General features: G+C 38.4%; 1 protein-coding gene across 2 annotated transcripts; it reads right to left on the bottom strand.

The window, feature by feature from the left end:
* Nucleotides 1–531: 531 nt before the first annotated feature.
* On the bottom strand, nucleotides 532–18,065 carry LOC113520084 (L-dopachrome tautomerase yellow-f-like). Of its 2 annotated transcripts, XM_052892125.1 has the most exons (14): nucleotides 18,007–18,065; nucleotides 17,449–17,798; nucleotides 14,054–14,176; nucleotides 13,305–13,379; nucleotides 10,927–10,989; nucleotides 10,091–10,159; nucleotides 8,782–8,880; nucleotides 8,155–8,331; nucleotides 7,613–7,729; nucleotides 6,243–6,419; nucleotides 4,769–4,944; nucleotides 3,870–4,053; nucleotides 2,987–3,089; nucleotides 532–2,012 (listed from the first exon to the last, which is right to left on the bottom strand). In XM_052892125.1, the coding sequence occupies exons 2-14, from the start codon at nucleotides 17,591–17,593 to the stop codon at nucleotides 1,937–1,939; spliced, it is 1,584 nt and encodes a 527-aa protein (XP_052748085.1). In that variant the 5' UTR covers nucleotides 17,594–17,798; nucleotides 18,007–18,065; the 3' UTR covers nucleotides 532–1,936. The 2 variants fall into 2 exon arrangements, with proteins under 2 accessions (XP_052748085.1, XP_052748086.1); XM_052892126.1 differs by lacking the exon at nucleotides 13,305–13,379 and having other exon boundaries at nucleotides 17,449–18,065.
* Between the last annotated feature and the right edge of the window lie 180 nt (nucleotides 18,066–18,245).

Here is an 18,245-nt window from a genome sequence, read left to right as displayed (position 1 = left end):
TGAGTGATATCATGTAATTACCAGAGGGAGACTGTACAAAAGTCGTTTGCTCGGGTACCTCTGTCCCATTCGTGTTTCAACCGTGAAGCAGTTGTGTTTGCATGGCTGTGTTCCGGTTTGAAGGGTGGGATATGGCGTGAATTTACAGGGTGCAGAGGAATAACATCTGAGTCCTCAGGAATGACAACGCATGGGGGGTATCATGGGCGAAACAGTATACTCTGTTATGTCCATGGTACTGCTCATGTCTAAAGGCGACGGTTACCACTTTCCATCAGGTGGGCCGTCAGCTTGTTTGCCCAGGTGTGTTTTATTTCTCGCCATCATATTAATACCTAGAGGCGGTAATTAACTATCAAATAGCAAAGTCACCATTCCATTTTCACTCAATTTTTAATCTGTATCATTCTTTGAAGGGAACGAGAAAGTGTTTTTATTCATTCATTCCATATTTACGAAACAAATCGCTAGATGGTGTTAGTGGCAATATACAATATTGACTCTAGCATTATTAGTAAAAAAAAAAAACAATATTATTCGAGTTTTTATTTATTTTACAAAATATAAAAAAAGCTTATAACAAATTTCTAAAAACAGTGTGGAATATAAGAAACGGAAACTAACGTGATTATTAAGGTATTTGTATTTTTTAGGTAGACGAAAATTTGCCAAGCTGTAGTCTGCAGTCACGTACACGATTTTTTAAATAGGTGATAATGGAACGGTAACCTCGTCTGCGCTAACGGGATACGCTGCCGGGGCATCAGTGAAGGATGGTAGGTGAGGACGAAAAGGCAGGTCAGTTAGCCCATCGTGACGAATTCGGCATGACTTAAGTACAACGGTTTCCAGGGGGAACCGCGTAGAGGTCCACCGCTGGAAACCATCGTGAACAATTCTTGTTGAATTCGTCACCTATTTCCTTTACTGGTACCCCGCTAGTGTATACCGATAGCGCAGGCGGGGCTACCATTCCCTTTTCACCTATTAAAAAAAATTTGCCCAACCAGGTGGTTATTGGAAACCACCATGGTTAATTTCTGATGTATCCATCATGATGGGCTAACTGACTTGCCTTTTCATCCTCACCTATCATCCTTTACTGGTGTCCCGTCAGCGTATACCGATAGCGCAGGCGGGGTTACCATCCTATTATCGTCATAAAAAAACCTTGGCAAATTATCATAGTTTATTGAAATGATAATTAATTCTCGTTGTTTATAAACCATAAAATACAAAAAAAAAAAAATGAAGCTTAATAGTAAAAATTTTTTTAATTGCAAATTTTTATGTCTCCATGTGTTGGAAACTAAATTTTTTTATGTATTATAGAATAGCAAACAAGCTGACGGCCCACCTGATGGAAAGTGGTAACCGTCGTCTATAGACATGAGTAGTACCATACACATAACAGAGTACTGTGTAGCCCGATACCCGTCATGCGTTACCATTTCTGAGGCCTAAGGTGTTATATTCCTATACCCTATTTTTTTATTTTTGTTATACTAGCAACCTGCTCTGACTTCGCACGGGTGAAATGCTAAAAAATGTGTTTATTTACGATATCATATTAGAAAACTCTAAAATTATTTCTCAATTATATTATGCATGTATTATAAATATAAACATTTCTTTTGAATCAATCTATCTATTAAAAAAACGTATCAAAATCCGTTGTATAGTTTCAGAGATCTAAGCATACATAGGGAGAGACAGCGACTTTGATTTATACCATGTAGTGATGGCGTTATTCAAATTTATTTCAAAAAGTATCATACAAGTATTTAAAAATTTTTTCTAAGAAACACAAATTAAAAAAACATTTTTTTTTCTTTAGTGTGACGGCGTCTAAACCTGAGTTGTCAGACAAAGCAGTATGGCCGATGGTCGTAGCCTGTTCGAAAGAAAAAACGCAAAAAAAAAAATAGCGTCGCGATTACTGTATGTTATAGTTCGACGAACTACTGTAGCTGGTACAGGGCGTTCCCGCTATTAGCTCTTGTACGTTCCCTCTGAAAAAAAAATAGTGTCTGAGCAAAATTAAAAAAATAAAATAGAGTTGCGAAATTATTTACTGCCAGTATGCTATGTAAATTTTAATTGTTCATTGCTAAACATAAGCATCCCCCTTGGGGGGTATTACCAATAGTTATCACGGTGGATTGGCAGCCGCAGTTAGGCTTTTGTTGATATTTTAAGAGGGACGCTGTTATATTTGACTGTTAACATGTTAAGTTCTCTTAATCGCCTCTTACGACGGGAAAGGAAGGATTGGTCCATTCTAAGCCGAAACCACATGGCTAATACATGTATAGTAGGGGGGAAGGGATTGTTAGTAACGAGGATTATCAGCTACATTGCTAGTAATATACCATGTCTTTTTTTAATGGATGATAATGGAACGGTAGCCCCACTCGCGCTATCGGTATACACCGGCGGGGCACCAGTGACGGATGATAGGTGAGGATGAAGCAGGTCAGTTAGCCCATCGTGACGAATTCAACGAGAATTGTTCACGATGGTTTCTAAGTGGTACGAGCCGTCGCCTATAGATATTGTTATTGTTATTTTTGTTGATAATTTTATTTATTTTATTTAAACTTTAACGCACAGTAAAATTCTATGTACATATGGTGGACTTAACACCGGACGATGTTCTCTACCAGTCGACCATTGGGCGAACAGAGAAATACGTAGGCGGTGCATTATTGAATAGAGGAAATATAAAGCAATACTTGATATGTTCATATAATATGCACATATAAATAGACTAATATAAATATACACATAATATATTAAATAAATTAATATATACATATAATAAATACATAAATAAATATTACTATATAAAACATTTAAATAAAACAACTGTAATAGAAGGGCAAATAGCAATCTATGACTCAAACAGAGTAACCAGCAAGAGAAGCTTAAAGGGAAAGTGATTTTTCCAAGAAATAGGTGAGCAATGTGTTTTTTTAAATTTTACCTATAAATATAGAAGTTGTAGCTGTTAGTATCCAATCTCGAGTAGCTAAAGCGCGGCAATGAATTTGCGATCACCCACACCTCATTGCCTGTGACGTGCAGATCTGAAAATGGTTACATAAAATAAATACCAATGTACATGGCGCCCTCTATTTCCAATCTAGGACAATCAGTTCTCTAGTAATACTCAGCTCATGCTTATGATTTGAGCAAAACCATGGATATAACAGAGTATACTGTTTCGCCCATGATACCCTCCATGCGTTGCCATTCCTGAGGACTCAGGTGTTATTCCTCTGCACCTTGTAAATTCACTGCCATATCCCACCCTTTAAATCGAAACACAGCCATGCAAACAACTGCTTCACGGTAAAAACACGAATGGGACAGAGGTGCCCAAATAAATGACTTTTGTACAAAGTTTCCCTCTGGTAAGATTCCACATTTCACAACTTTTTTTTATGGGTGAAAATAGAATGATAACCCCGCCTGCACTAACGGGATACGCTGGCGGAGCACCAGTGAAGGGTGATATATGAGAATTAAAACAGGCCAGTTAGCCCATCATGACGATTTCATCAGGAATTAACCATGATAGTTCCCAGGGACAACCGCGAGGTGGTCGACCTGGTTGGGTATATTGCTAGCAATGGGATTCTTAGTTTCCATTACTAACAATCCCTTTCCCCCACATTTCATTAGTAAAATTATGAAAGTTTTTAAATTATCTTGCTTCGTACTTTAGATAGTGCTTTAAACTCTTGTCTGGCAAGCCATGGCAAAGGCCTTGTAAACGAAGACAGGAACAAAACTCTTAATACCAGAGGGCGCCACTTTAATATAAGTAATATTAGAGATACATTTCAAACTGTTATACAACTCACCAGCTGGATAGCTTAGTCTCTGGCTGTCCTGCGCCAATATTGCTATGTTGGTAGACACGAGGGCTTCACCAGTGTTCCAACAGGACACAGCATCTCTTCCGATCTCAGCGATGAAAACCACCCTGGAAGCTGGGTGGTAGTCGTGCATAGTAGCTTGACTTCCTTCGCCGCGATCTCCTAATAACTGGAAAGGGAGGAAGAGGGATTGAGAGTAATTGTCGAACAGCTTGCATTTGCTAGCAATATACCTTATCTTCTACACAAGAAGACAGGAATATCAGTTTTTAATTTGTTGTCTTATCTATAGGTGACTATTATATTAGGAAGATCTTGCTTTTCTAAGTAAAACACCAGTTACCAGAGGGAGATGTTGTACAAAAGTCGTTTGCTTGGCCACCTCTGTCCCACTCGTGTTTCTACCGTGAAACAGTTGTGTTTGTATGGCTGTGTTTCGCTCTGAGCGGTGGGATATGGCAGTGAATTTTTTTTATACCACTGAGGTGGCAAACAAGCATACGGCCCACCTGATGGTAAGTGGTTACCGTAGCCTATGAACACCTGCAATATCAGAGGCAAAACGCGTGCGTTGCCGACCCTGAAGAAACCTCTTTAGCTCCCTTTGAAAAACCCCATGCTGTAGTCTCTTGGAAAAACTTTGGCAGGGAGCTCATTCCACAACCCGAGTGCTCGTGGGAGGTACAGGGTACAGAGGAATAACACCTGAGTCCTCAGAAATGGCAGCGCATGGGGGATATCATTGGCGAAACAGTATACTCTGTTATGTCCATGGTACTGCTTATGTCTAAAGGCGACGGTTACCACTTTCAATCAGGTGATCCGCCAGCTTGTTTGCCATTGTAAGTGGTAGAAAAAAAAAGTAAAAAAAATACAATACTTACAGAGAAAAGTGACCAGTAATTCGGATCTGAGGACACTGTCCTGTTCTTCAGCACGCAAGTGGATACGGAGAACTCTTGGGTGCCGATCAGGGGATGGAAGTACGCTGTTTTGCAGTTTCCTCTACCTGGCACCAGGGTTAAGCTGAATATTCCGTCGCTCCACTGGAATCTGAGACCTGGTGATAGTCATACACTATGATAGATTTACAGCTTCGAGAAAGTTGAGGTTTCTTTAGACTGAGATTGTTTCTGTTTTTGGCATGTAAATATGGCGTCTAAACGACCATTATAAAGAGGTTATTCATTACAAATAAAATAACTAAATTTCTTTTATTTGTAATGGATAAATTAAAAAATGCTTAACCGATTTAAAAAACAGAATCCCTAACGAAGCCTGAATGCGTCGTTATTTATATGACTCGGAATGGCAATCAAGTAAGCAGGATGACCTGTGGTCGCTTACAACTCTAGAGGAATCACTCGCGTACTACCAACTTCTGTGACGTGAAGATCTTTTGCCATCACAAGTAACCTAATTTTACTGCTGTATTTCACTTTACAATACAAATCAGGACTTTTTTTTACAACATAGGGGTGAATGTCAATATGAATTTGAAAAAGACTCCATTTTCAACGCTTAGCCTCTCATTTGGGCCGTTGTGCGTATGAGTCGTGGCTAGTACAGCCAACCTAGCTCCGCCCAGACAACGACAGCGCTACAACACAGGGGGCAAACGCGCATGCAGCTCACCTGATGGTAAGTGACTACCGCCGCCCATGGTCACCCACAACACCAACGGCTTTATAAGCACGACTGCTTTTTTTATGGGTGAAAATGGAACGGTAACCCCGCCTGCGCTAACGGGATACGCTGGCGGTGCACCAGTGAAGGGTGATAGATGAGAATGAATACAGGCCAGTTAGCCCATCATGACGAATTCATCAGGAATTAACCATGATAATTTCCAGGGGAATTGCGAGGAGGTCGACCTGGTTGGGTGTATTGCTAGCAATGGGATTCTCAGTCTCCATTACTAAAAATCCCTTTTCCCTCAGGCATAGCTGCATGGCGGCACAAACACGAGTCATCATCGTCATCATATCAGCCGTTAACTGTCCACTGCTGGACATAGACCTCCCCCGTAGAGGTTTGTTTTTTTGATGGATGATAAAAAAATGGTAACCCCGCCTGCGCTAACGGTATACACTGGCGGGGCACCGGTGAAGAATGATACGTGAGAATGAAAAGGTAGGTCAGTTAGTTCATCGTAATGAATACACTTGGAATTCAGCACGATGGTTTCTAGGGGGGACTACGGGAAGGTCGACCTGTTAGGGTATATTGTTAGCAATGGGAGTGGTAATTCGCATTACTAACTTTCTGGAGGTTTAGCCAGTAGTTGCCACGCTTGGCCGGCGGGCTGGCAACCGAATTTAGACTTTGCTGATGAACTTGACCTATCTATCTATTTACCGGCAATATTAAGGTTTCCAGACGTGGGACTGAATGAAAAGAAGTTATGAGACAGCCTCCAGCTATCGTTGTCCCTCAAGGAGTATACGATCAGACCGTAGGTGGCTAAGTCCGGTATATACGCGAAGGCATTCTCGCAATCACCGTCGGTGATGTCCACAGTGATTGAGGCTAAACCTGCGAAAGACATACATGTTTTATACGTATTGGGATGTTGGAAAATATCCTTTAAGCGTGCTTAAAGTAACAGCCAAACCAGCTAATGGTTTATTTGATGGAAAATGGCAATCGTCTCCTATAGATCAAATCATCATCATCATCATCATCATCATATTAGATGTTATCTGTCCACTGCTGAACATAGGCCATCCTCTATTGGTAGGTTTTGCCAGTACTTGCTACACTTGACAGGTGGATTGGCAACTACAGTTAGAGTTTAGTGACGTTTTAAGAGGATCACTGCTACCCATCTTACGATACCCACGGGAAAGGAAGCGGTGGCCTATTCCATACCAAGACTACGTGTCAATTAAACACATTAGAAAATATTTTGAAAAAAACTCCACTACTGGGGAGTTCTGGAGTATCCAAGTTGGTAGTCAAATTTTAATCTTTGTATATAGGCACTATCGTATTCCAGGGTTGTTCCTTATTGCAGTTTATCATTGGGGAATTATGCCAGTAGTTGCCAAGCTTGGTAAGTGGATTGGCAACGGTAGTTTGGCTTTTGGTGGTGTTTTAAGAAGGATTCTGCTACCTATCACTCGGCCATTAAGTTCTCTTAGTCGCCTCTTACGACACTCACGGGAAAAGAAGGGGTGGTCCATTCTATGCCGGCACCACAAATATTATAGATAATATTTTAAGATTTTGTTCTAAAAAAAAAGAATTTCATTTGTGGCTAAACCAGTTATTTCGATTTAGAGACTAAACCACAGAACCGATTTTGATAAAATTTATACGGGACTAATCTGCAAGAGATTAGTTCAGTTATCAGAAGTTTACCAGAGGGAGACTTTGTACAAAAGTCGTTTGCTTGGACACCTCTGTCCCATTCGTGTTTCTACCGTGAAGCAGTTGTGTTTGCATGGCTGTGTTTCAGTTTGAAGGGTGGGATATTGTAGTGAATTTACAGGAAACAGAGGAATTCAGGAATGGCAACGTATGGAGGGTATCATGGGCGAAACAGTATACTCTGTTATGTGCATGGTACTGCTCATGTCTGTAGGCGACGGTTACCACTGTCCATCAGGTGAGCCGTCAGCTTGTTTGCCATTCTAAGTTGTATAAAAAAATCCTTTTAGTTAAATAAACATGCAACAGAATTGAGAATCTCCTTGTTTTTGCAGTCGATTGTAATTTATATTTACCAGTCGGCGTGTTTTCCGCAGGAATGTCTGCACTCTTGAACTGGTACCTGAAGATCTGTCTGTCACGATTGAGATCGAAAACCACAATCGCCGGTGGCTGTACCTGCTGTCGATTGTCTGTAAGAAAGTTATTTTTTTTTATACAACTTAGAATGGCAAACAAGCTGACCGCCCACCTGATGGAAAGTGGTAACCGTCGCCTACAGACATGAGCAGTACCATGGACATAACAGAGTATACTGTTTCGCCCATGATACCCCCCATGCGTTGCCATTCCTGAGGACTCAGGTGTTATTCCTCTGTACCCAGTAAATTCATGCCATATCCCACCTTTCAAATCGAAACACAGCTATGCAAACACAACTGCTTCACGGTTGATACACGAATGGGACAGAGGTACCCAAGCAATCGACTTATGTACAAAGTCTTCCTCTGGGTACAGAAGCATGACACTTTCGTCCTCTCACTGGTACCTCGCCATTGTATACCGATAGCGCAGGCGAAGTCAGCGTGCCATTTTCACATATTAAAAAAAAACTAACTTGGTATTTCTATCATGCCAGTATCAACCATCCACAGTCGACCGCAACTGTCCGCTCTGGTCCTGTACACGGACGTGAGACGTCTGGAGACGCTGAAGTTGGGGTACGGCTTCAGAGCTGGCGATAGCGTGTGCGAATCTCGACTCAAGTCTATGAAGTTTAGAGTTGATATTACACCTGGAAACAGACAAAACATGATGATTAAGACGATTGATTTTTGGTTAAGGGTCTTGGTGATGGAGTTTGAATGAGATAAATAGATAGCTACCAGAGGGAGGCTTTGTACAAAAGTCGTTTGCTTGGGCACCTCTGTCCCATTCGTGTTTCAACCGCGAAGCAGTTGTGTTTGCATGGCTGTGTTTCGGTTTGAAGATTGACATATGACAGTGAATTTACAGGGTACAGAGGAATAACACCCGAGTCCTCAGGAATGGCAACGCATGGGGGATATCATGGGCGAAACAGTATACTCTGTTATGTCCACGCTGCTCACGTCTATAGGCGACGGTAACCTCTTTCCATCAGGTGGGCCGTCAGCTTGTTTGCTATTCTAAGTAGACTTAGGTGTTATGCCTCTGTAATCTGTAATTTGCAATTGTTTATAGTACTTTTATGGTAGTTACTCACCATATCTTCGTCGTGGAACAGTCACGAACAGTCTCTCGCCAACTCTTTCAACACCCATCGGTATGTTATTGTACTGAACGAAAAATCTACCTGCTTCGTCTGCAAAGAAAAAAACATTTTTATTAACAAAAAAAAAAAAAAAAGAGCAATTGTTTTAAAAAGCTAAATAGCTTCATGATTTTGATGTCATTTCTCTAATTTTATCTCTGAATTGTTTACAAAAAGATCGTTTTAGAATCCACCCAAGTGTTTTGGCCACAACAGAATATCAGTTTTTCTATTTTGAGGGCAACGCAATAAGCTGTGCTGTGACCATTTGGTGTTACTGTGGCACACGCATGAAGGGAAAAAATTATGTTACTTCTTTTATATGTTTTCCTTCTGTTTTTTTTTATACTATTTGTCGTTATTTGTGTGCTGTTAGTAATGCAAATAAATTATCTATACATTTATTTATTTATTTAGTGAAATAGTACGAGTCTTTTATACTTGACGTCGACGAAAATAGTTGTAAAAATAACGGTCGAATGTCATTGAAGAAATAAAAAAATAACTTTAAAAAACAGCTTTTTTTCTCTTATTTTTAAGCAACGATCCAATAATTTATCGTAATTTTTTTTTCTGTTGTATGTGTGCTGTTAAGTATGTGTATGTTATGTATATATTTGATTGTGTATATATTATATATGTATGTGTATGTATGTATGTATGTATCTATATATGTTTGTATATGATAATATTTATATAATAATGCGTCACCCACCCTTTGTCATTTTCTCAATGTCCTCTACCCAAAGGTTGTCTGGAAGAGATTGCTTAGCGATAAGGCCGCCTTTTGTATCACTTCTCATTACCAGAGGGAGACTTTGTATAAAAGTCGATTGCTTGGGTACCTCTGTCCCATTCGTGTTTCAACCGTGAAGCAGTTGTGTTTGCATGGCTGTGTTTCGGTTTGAAGGGTGGGATATGGCGTGAATTTACTGGGTACAGAGGAATAACACCTGAGTCCTCAGGAATGACAACGCATGGGGGGTATCATGAGCGAAATAGTATACTCTGTTATGTGCATGGTACTACTCATGTCTATAGGCGACGGTTACCACTCTCCATTAGGTGGACCGTCAGCTAGTTTGCCATTTTAAGTTGTATACAAATCATTTGGTATGTAACTCGTTGTTTTTTATTATGTAATTTAATTTAAAAATCATAATAAAGCTACTGATAACTTTACAATACAGGATAGTACTTGTCATGTAAAAATTAATTTTTTTTCAAAAAATATAAATTCGAGTTTTGGTAACTAACTTACCTGTAGGTCTGATAGTGGTTGTTGTAGCACTCGGTCCACTATTCCCTCTTGGCGGTTGAGAATTCTCCTCTGTAACGTTAAGATGAGAAACACCGTTAACAAACTAAAACTGAGTGATGCCAGTAGGCTCGCATCATCATCATTTCGGCCGTTAACTGTCCACTGCTGAACATAAGCCTGCCCCATAAGGGGAGTTTTGCCAGCAGTTGCCACGCTTGGCAGGCGGTTTGGCAACCGCAGTTAGGCTTTTAGAGATGTTTTAAGAGAGACGCTGCTGCCCATCCCTCGACCATTCAGTTTCCTTAGTCGCTCTTACGACACTCATAGGAAAGGAAGGGGTGGTCCATTCTACGCAGGGACCATAAAACTACTTCAAACAATTGCAAATTATAGGGCACAGAGGCATAATGCCTCAGTCCTCAGGAATGGCAATGTATAAATAAGGAGTATCATGGGCGAAATAGTATACTCTGTTTTTTTTTTTAATGGATGATAATGGAATGGTAACCCCACCCGCGCTATCGGTATACACCGGCGGGGCACCAGTGAAGGATGATAGGTGAGGATGAAGCAGGTCAGTTAGCCCATCGTGACGAATTCAACAAGAATTGTTCACGATGGTTTCCAGGGGGAACCGCGTGGAGGTCGACCTAGTAAGGCATATTGCTGGCAATGGGGCTGTTAGACTCCATTGCTTACAATCCCTTTCCCCCCTAATATACTCTGTTATGTCCACGGTACTGCTCATGTGTATAGGCGACGGTTACCACTTTCCATCAGGCGGGCCGTCAGCTTGTTTGCCATTCTAAGTTGAGTCAAAATCATTGTGTTCTTACCGACTGACTGCGGTCTGTTAGTTGATGCGATGATTGCTTGGTTTGGTGGCCTCATGAGGGGTCCTGCAACGGTCAAGTTGTATGTAAATGAATTAAATAATTTCTAAGCGAACTAAAAACTCCTTCTTCTGTTGGGAAGTGTCAGAATACTCGAATGCGGTACTAGTAATTATTGATAAACATACATACAAAAATTATTTATTAATTTTTTTTTTTTTTCTTTTTTTTTTTTTTTTACAACACAGGTGGCAAACGAGCATGCGGCTCACCTGATGGTAAGTGACTACCGCCGCCCATGATCACCCACAACACCAGCGGCATTGCAGGTGTGCTGCCGGCCTTTTAAGATAGGGGGACGGGGTTGGGGAAAGGATTTTAGGAATAGGAAAGGGATGGGTATGGGATGGGTATGGGATGGGCCTCCGGACTCCCTCACTCACCATACGGAATGTGAGAGGTGATACAAAAGGCGGCCTTATCGCTAAGCAATCTCTTCCAGGCGACCTTTGGGTAGAGGACATTGAGAAAAAAAATTGAGAAAACAAAGGGGGGTGGCGCACTATTATATAAATATTATCATATACAAACATACATACATACATACATACACATACATATATAATATATACACAATTAAATATATACATAACATACACATACTTAACAGCACACATACAACAGAAAAAAAAATGACGAAGGAAAACGAAGAGAGAACACAGGAAAATAGTACTAAAGTGAGAGGTAGTAAGATTTAACAGAGGTTTTGAAGCTAGTAAGAGTTTTTACATTACAATAACATAATATAAACGAATAAATATATATGAATAACAAATATACTTACACATATATGACATATACTATATTATACACGAAATTGAGAATAATATAAAGTACTTACTGCTCGGATAAAGATAAAAAGTGAGCGTGAACGCTTTATTATATACATTATTTATTTATTTATTAATCACAAGAAATATACAATATCTTATTGCATTAGGCGAACTTGTATCGCGGAGGGGGGGGGGAGGGATTGTTAGTAAAGGGGACTGAGAATCCCATTGCTAGCAATATACCCAACCAGGTCGACCTCCTCGCGGTTCCCTCTGGAAACTATCATGGTTAATTCCTGATGAATTCATCATGATGGGCTAACTGGCCTGTTTTCATTCTCATCTATCACCCTTCACTGGTGCTCCGCCAGCGTATCCCGTTAGCGCGGGCGGGATGACCATAGCATTTTCACCCATTAAAAAAAAACCTGTATCGCGGGAGTCCATAAGGGATTACCAAGACACAGTGTTTTAGAAATATAGAGAGCCAATTTGACGTAAAACAAACATGATAGAAGGATATCGTCAACTAATACAAATATGCTTGTGCAGAATGCACCTTTTTAGAGTATATTTTTAAATTTAATATTTTTTATTTTGGTTTTTTTTTTTCGATATCTGACAATGTCATCATTTTGTTATTATATTTTTCTCTATTGCTAGCAGCGAACGTCTTATTATTTCGTAAAATATACAGTCCTTTTTCAAGAGCATATCTCTCGTTAAAAGTGCTTGTTAAAGACATATTTATTTATTTATTCATTTAGGCACAGCAACAGTAATACAATTCACATTAAATTGACTATAATGAACTTTATAACTAATTGTTTTAAAATTGTACACTGGTAATTGTTACGCACAGCGTTAGCTTATACTAGTTCCAATGTTATATACAATAACAATAGAAAATGAGAACAATTATATATTAAACTCAGACACTTCTTTTGCCATTTTAAGAAAACAATTTAAACTATAAGCAAAAATGTCCAATTCATTACAACTATTGTACAGTCTGCACATGCGGAAGAGAGGATCATTAAATGTTACATTCTTATTACAATAAGGTACATGAAATAATTTTAATATTCTCTTATTACCTCCTGTTTTAAACGGAACATGGTTCAACAGATCGATAGCATCCCACTTTGCGTTTATAATTATACATAGCGTGTTCAAGTCTTGGATTGAACGTCTAGATTTTAACGTATTAATACCATATATATTTTAACGTAGTGTAATATGTATATAATTATTACATAATATGGTGTTAACTCCATCATTTACACCATCTAGGTGTATTCAAGTATAATAAATAAACTATTATTTCGATACAAAGGCAACCCCAATTCTAAGTATGCCAAGGAAGAAAACTTCGGGTGCTGCTGGAAGAGAACTCTTTTAGAGTTAAGCTCGCCTTTGTAGATTTACTTACCCTTGTTATATTTTTATGTATTCTTAGTGTGTATTATAAAAAAAAAAACTAATTAAAAAAGAAGTATAAAGAAGTACACAGAATGTTAGAAAAGTATAGAAGAAATTGGAACTAACTATTATTGTTATTCCAACTCGGTCTCTGCTGCTGCGGAGGTCTGTTAGTTTGAGGTTGATTGAAGACAGAAGATTCTAGAAGGAAGATGAGAGAGAGAGGAAGATTAGAAATAGAAGATAAAATAAAAGATAAAAAAATCCATCACTTAAATGACTTATCTACTTTTATAATCTATATCCATATATCTATACTTATAATGAATCTGTAGAGAGGTCAATTCTGTACATGAAATATATTTGCAAAATAACTATCAGGCGGTGATTAGTGATCGATCAGTAGATGCCAAAAATGCAATCAGTAAAATTTTTATCTGTCTGTCTGTATGTTCGTTATAGAAACAAAAACTCATGGGCGGCGGTAGTCACTTACCATCAGGTGAGCCGCATCCTTATATGCCGCCTGTGCTGTAAAAAAAAAAACTACTCGACGGATTTTAACGAAACTTTGTACAATTATTCTTCATACTCCTGGACAGGTTATAGTATACTTTTCATCACGCTACGATCAATAGGAGCAGAGCGGTGAAGGGAAATGTGTCTGTTACATCAAAACCACTGAACCGCGAGGAATGACATAGGCTACTTGTTTTACGAAAAACGACGGAAACGCGGATAAATCGCGGGGAACAGCTAGTAATAAATAAATATTGTTTTTTTTTTTTGTTTAATTTGTTTAGTGTAATGAAAAATACTTTAATCACGATCTCATCTGATAGAAAGTGAAGGTCCATCTGGAGCATGGTACTTACGATGATTCCAGTTTCTATCGGGTTCATCATCATTGTTGTTAAAAAACACGCTATCCGTTTGTCTCTTCTCTCTGTCACGCGTATTACCAATATTGTACGGTTCGTCGAAAACATCTCGATCATCTGCGAGATACGTTTATTATTAAAATAATAATAATTGTGTGTGAATTAAACAAAAAAAAAAAAAAAAAAAAAAAATCCGGGAAAGATGCAGAAAGCGGTGCTCTTAGATACTGCCCGCATTGTACACCGGTTTCTCTCCCTGGGGCCCTGAACCCCGGCCGAATGTGCTTCTGCCGGGGGTTAGTTTGCCATCTTTTTTATTTATACGACTTAGAATGGCAATCAAGTTGACGGGCCACCTGATGGAAAGTGGTAACCGTCGCCTATAGACATGAGCAGTACCATAGACATAACAGAGTATACTGTTTCGCCCATGATACCCCCCATGCGTTGCCATTCCTGAGGACTCATGTGTTATTCCTCTGTACCCAGTAAATTCACGCCATATCCCACCCTTCAAACTGAAACACAGCCATGCAAACACAACTGCTTCACGGTAGAAACACGAATGGGACAGAGGTACCCAAGCAATCGTCTTTTATACAAAGTCTCCCTCTGGTTTTTTGTTTACTGTCCCAATCTGCAACCCTAAATCCCTATTTAAAATTATTTTTTTGACCTCATGTACCGATTTAAAACAAATTGGACCTGGCAACACTATTCGCGGCCTACGTTTGTTCTGCAAGCTGCGCCATTATGTGCGATACATGATATGATATGACGACGTTGACGATGATAATGAATACCTAACACTAATATGTGGGGGGAATATACATATACACATGAGCATACTGACACATGGACATAACAGAGTATACTGTTTCGCCCATGATATCACCCATGCGTTACCATTTTTCAGGACTCAGGTGTTATTCCTCTGTACCCAGTAAATTCACGCCATATCCCACCCTTCAAACCGTTGTTATAGGCAATTACAGTATACTTTATTTATGATAATAACTTATTTAAAATAACATATATATATATATATATATATATATATATATATATATATATATATATATATATATATATTAAATTACAATTTTATTAATACTATTATTTAAACAAATCAATTGTTAGTTACAGTTTAAAAATAGATAAATGACCTTGAACTAAAAATATAAATATATATTAAACTTTTGTAAAAAGATTATTTGAAATTGGTATAGTAAATACTATGATGAACAGCCAACGAGATCCGGTATTATGTGTTAAGTTTTTGTCTTAATTGACAAGATAAACAAGTCGATACTCCACTAATTGAAAAATGGACATGAGTACACGTAATACCATGTTTTTTTAATGCAATTTAGAATGGCAAACAAGCCGACGGCCCACCTGATGGAAAGTGGTAATCGTCGCCTATAGACATGAGCAGTATTATAGACATAATAGATTATACTGTTCCGCTCATGATACCTTCCATGCGTTGCTATTTTTCATGACTCAGGTGTTATGCCACTGTACCGTGTAAATTCACTGCCATATCCCACCCTTCAAACCGATACACAGCCATGCAAACACAACTGCTTCACGGTTGAAACACGAATGGGACAGAGGTACTCAAGCAAATGACTTTTGTACAAAGTCTCCCTCTGGTTAAGATAGGTTCACCGAACTGCTTTTTTATTCTCACCTATCATCCCTCGCTGGTAGCCCGCAGTTACCGTTAGCGCAGGCGGGGTTACCATTCAATTATCAGACATTAAAAAAAAATAATAGATTTAATAATTCACCGGAACGTTTAACTGTTTTTGTCTATGTTTAAAAAAAAAGAGGAAAATTTTTGGCGGTAAATTACACATTTGTTGAAATATCAACTTTCAACTTATAGATTTAAAGACGAATATGCAACGAGCACGTTAATTGTTTTTATATTACATAATGTCCGTCAATTATTTTATTTATTCTCTAACGACACGATTCAAAGATGGAAAATTATAAAATACCTATGTATTAATGGTTATGTAAATTTAATAACCGTTGCTATTTCCCTGATCCTGCCTTCATAAGGTTATATAATTAGTTTATGATATAGCTCAGGCAAGATACGTATACAGCCAAATTTTTTTTAATGGCTTATTTTATCGGGCAGACTGTCATTTTATTTATTTATATTTATTTATTATAGGTAAGAGTGATGACCTCAAATACATTTGCTGTGAGTCAGTGGATGCAGGTGGCTTTGTTTTTTTTTTTGATGGGTGAAAATGGTATGGTAACCCAGCCTGCGCTAACGGGATATGCCGGCGGAAGACCAGTGAAGGGTGATGGATGACAATGAAAACAGGCCAGTTAGCCCATCATGATGAATTCATCAGGAATTAACCGTGATAGTTTCCAGGGAGAACCGCGAGGAGGTCGACCTGGTTGGGTATATTGCTAGCAATGGGATTCTCAGTCTCCATTACTAACAATCCCATTCCCCCCGTTGCAGGTGGCTTTGGACCGTTTCTTATGGCAGTTTATGGGGTAGGTCTATGAGCCACCCCGTTCCTTTCTCGTAGATGTCGTAAGAGGCGACTAAGGGAACGTAATGGTAGAGGGATGGGAAGCGGCGTTCCTTTTAAAATATTAGCAAAGTCAAATTGCGGTTGCCGATATGCCTGCCAAACGTGGTAACTACTGGAAAAGTCTTCCCAATGGCAAACTGTCATATGGAATGAACCCGTTCTTTATGGCAATCTATGTATGAGGACCACGATGGTGTCCATGGTGGGGTGGTAGTCAACTTTACACACACATATATACATATATAAATAAGTTATAAAATAAATATAAAATAATATTACAGACAGGAAAGATTTAATTTTTGGTTTCATCATCATCATCATCATCATAGACTGCCATAAGGAACATTCCTGAGACACCTGCATCCACTGACTCCCTGTAATACATTTGAGAGGGGGGAAAGGGATTGTTAATAATGGAGACTGAGAATTCCATTGCTAGTAATATACCCAACCAGGTCGAGCTCCACGCGGTTCTCCCTGGAAACTATCATGGTTGATTCCTAATGAATTCATCATGATGGACTAACTGGCCTGTTTTCATTCTCATCTATCACCCTTCACTGGTGCTCCGCCAGCGTATCCCGTTAGCGCAGGCGAGGTTACCATACCATTTTCACCCATCAAAAAAAATACATTTGAGATTGTCACTCCATCTAGGCAGGGGGTATGAGGGGGGGGGGAAGGTCATCCTACAGTTGACCCTCCCTCATATTATCAGCGAATAATATGAGCTATAATATATTAAAAAAAACTACTACTAATGAGTAAAGGAAAAGTATCTAATGGTTAAATAAAAAAAAAACATGTATGACTTACATACTCTTCCATCTATGTCATAGGTGAGTTGTCTCCAAGCAAACACTTCTTCAAATTTGCCCAGTTTTCTGCCAGTATTTTGTGCCAGCGATAATGTTACTAGCATTAAGTATATTTGGGCACATAAATATTTCCTTTGCTTCATTTTTTTTTAATTACTATGCTCTTTTTTTAGCGCCTTTAAGTTTTTATCTTGGAGTAGTTTTGGTATTTAAAACATTTAGTAGGTAGATGTTTTAAAATATGATCACTATTGCGTGTGGGTAATTTATTATTAAAAAATAACTTTTAAATAAATCTATTTCACTTTAGATTTTATAATAAATTTAAAAAAATATATATTTCACTAACTATAAAACAATATTTCATTTTATTATTTAATAACACTTTCATTTCATTTCATTTCTATTTCAATTTCATTTCATTTCAACACTTTTAATTAAACGCTCAATAAAATAAAAGTCAAAATGAAATGTCAAATGAAACCATAGACATAGTATAAAGTACGACTTATGGGAAAATTAAAAATATTAATAAAAAAAAAGAAGCTAGTAATACACGTCCTTGCCCAGTACGGTGAAGTAATGAACTAATGAGGTCTCTCGACATTATTTGTTTGGCCTTACGACATAGTTGTTGACTGAATGATGAATGGTTTATATATATATATATATATATATATATATATATATATATATATATATATATATATATATATATATATATATATATAACTTAAAGTTATTCCTACCTTGGACCTTGTTCCTTGAACAGTAAGGGAACTCTCCAAGCGTTGG

The sequence above is a fragment of the Galleria mellonella genome, unplaced genomic scaffold (assembly GCF_026898425.1).
Source record: "Galleria mellonella isolate WM207_F2 unplaced genomic scaffold, CSIRO_AGI_GalMel_v1 utg150, whole genome shotgun sequence".
NCBI lineage: Eukaryota > Metazoa > Arthropoda > Insecta > Lepidoptera > Pyralidae > Galleria > Galleria mellonella.
This window is presented reverse-complemented; position numbering and strand designations above follow the sequence as displayed.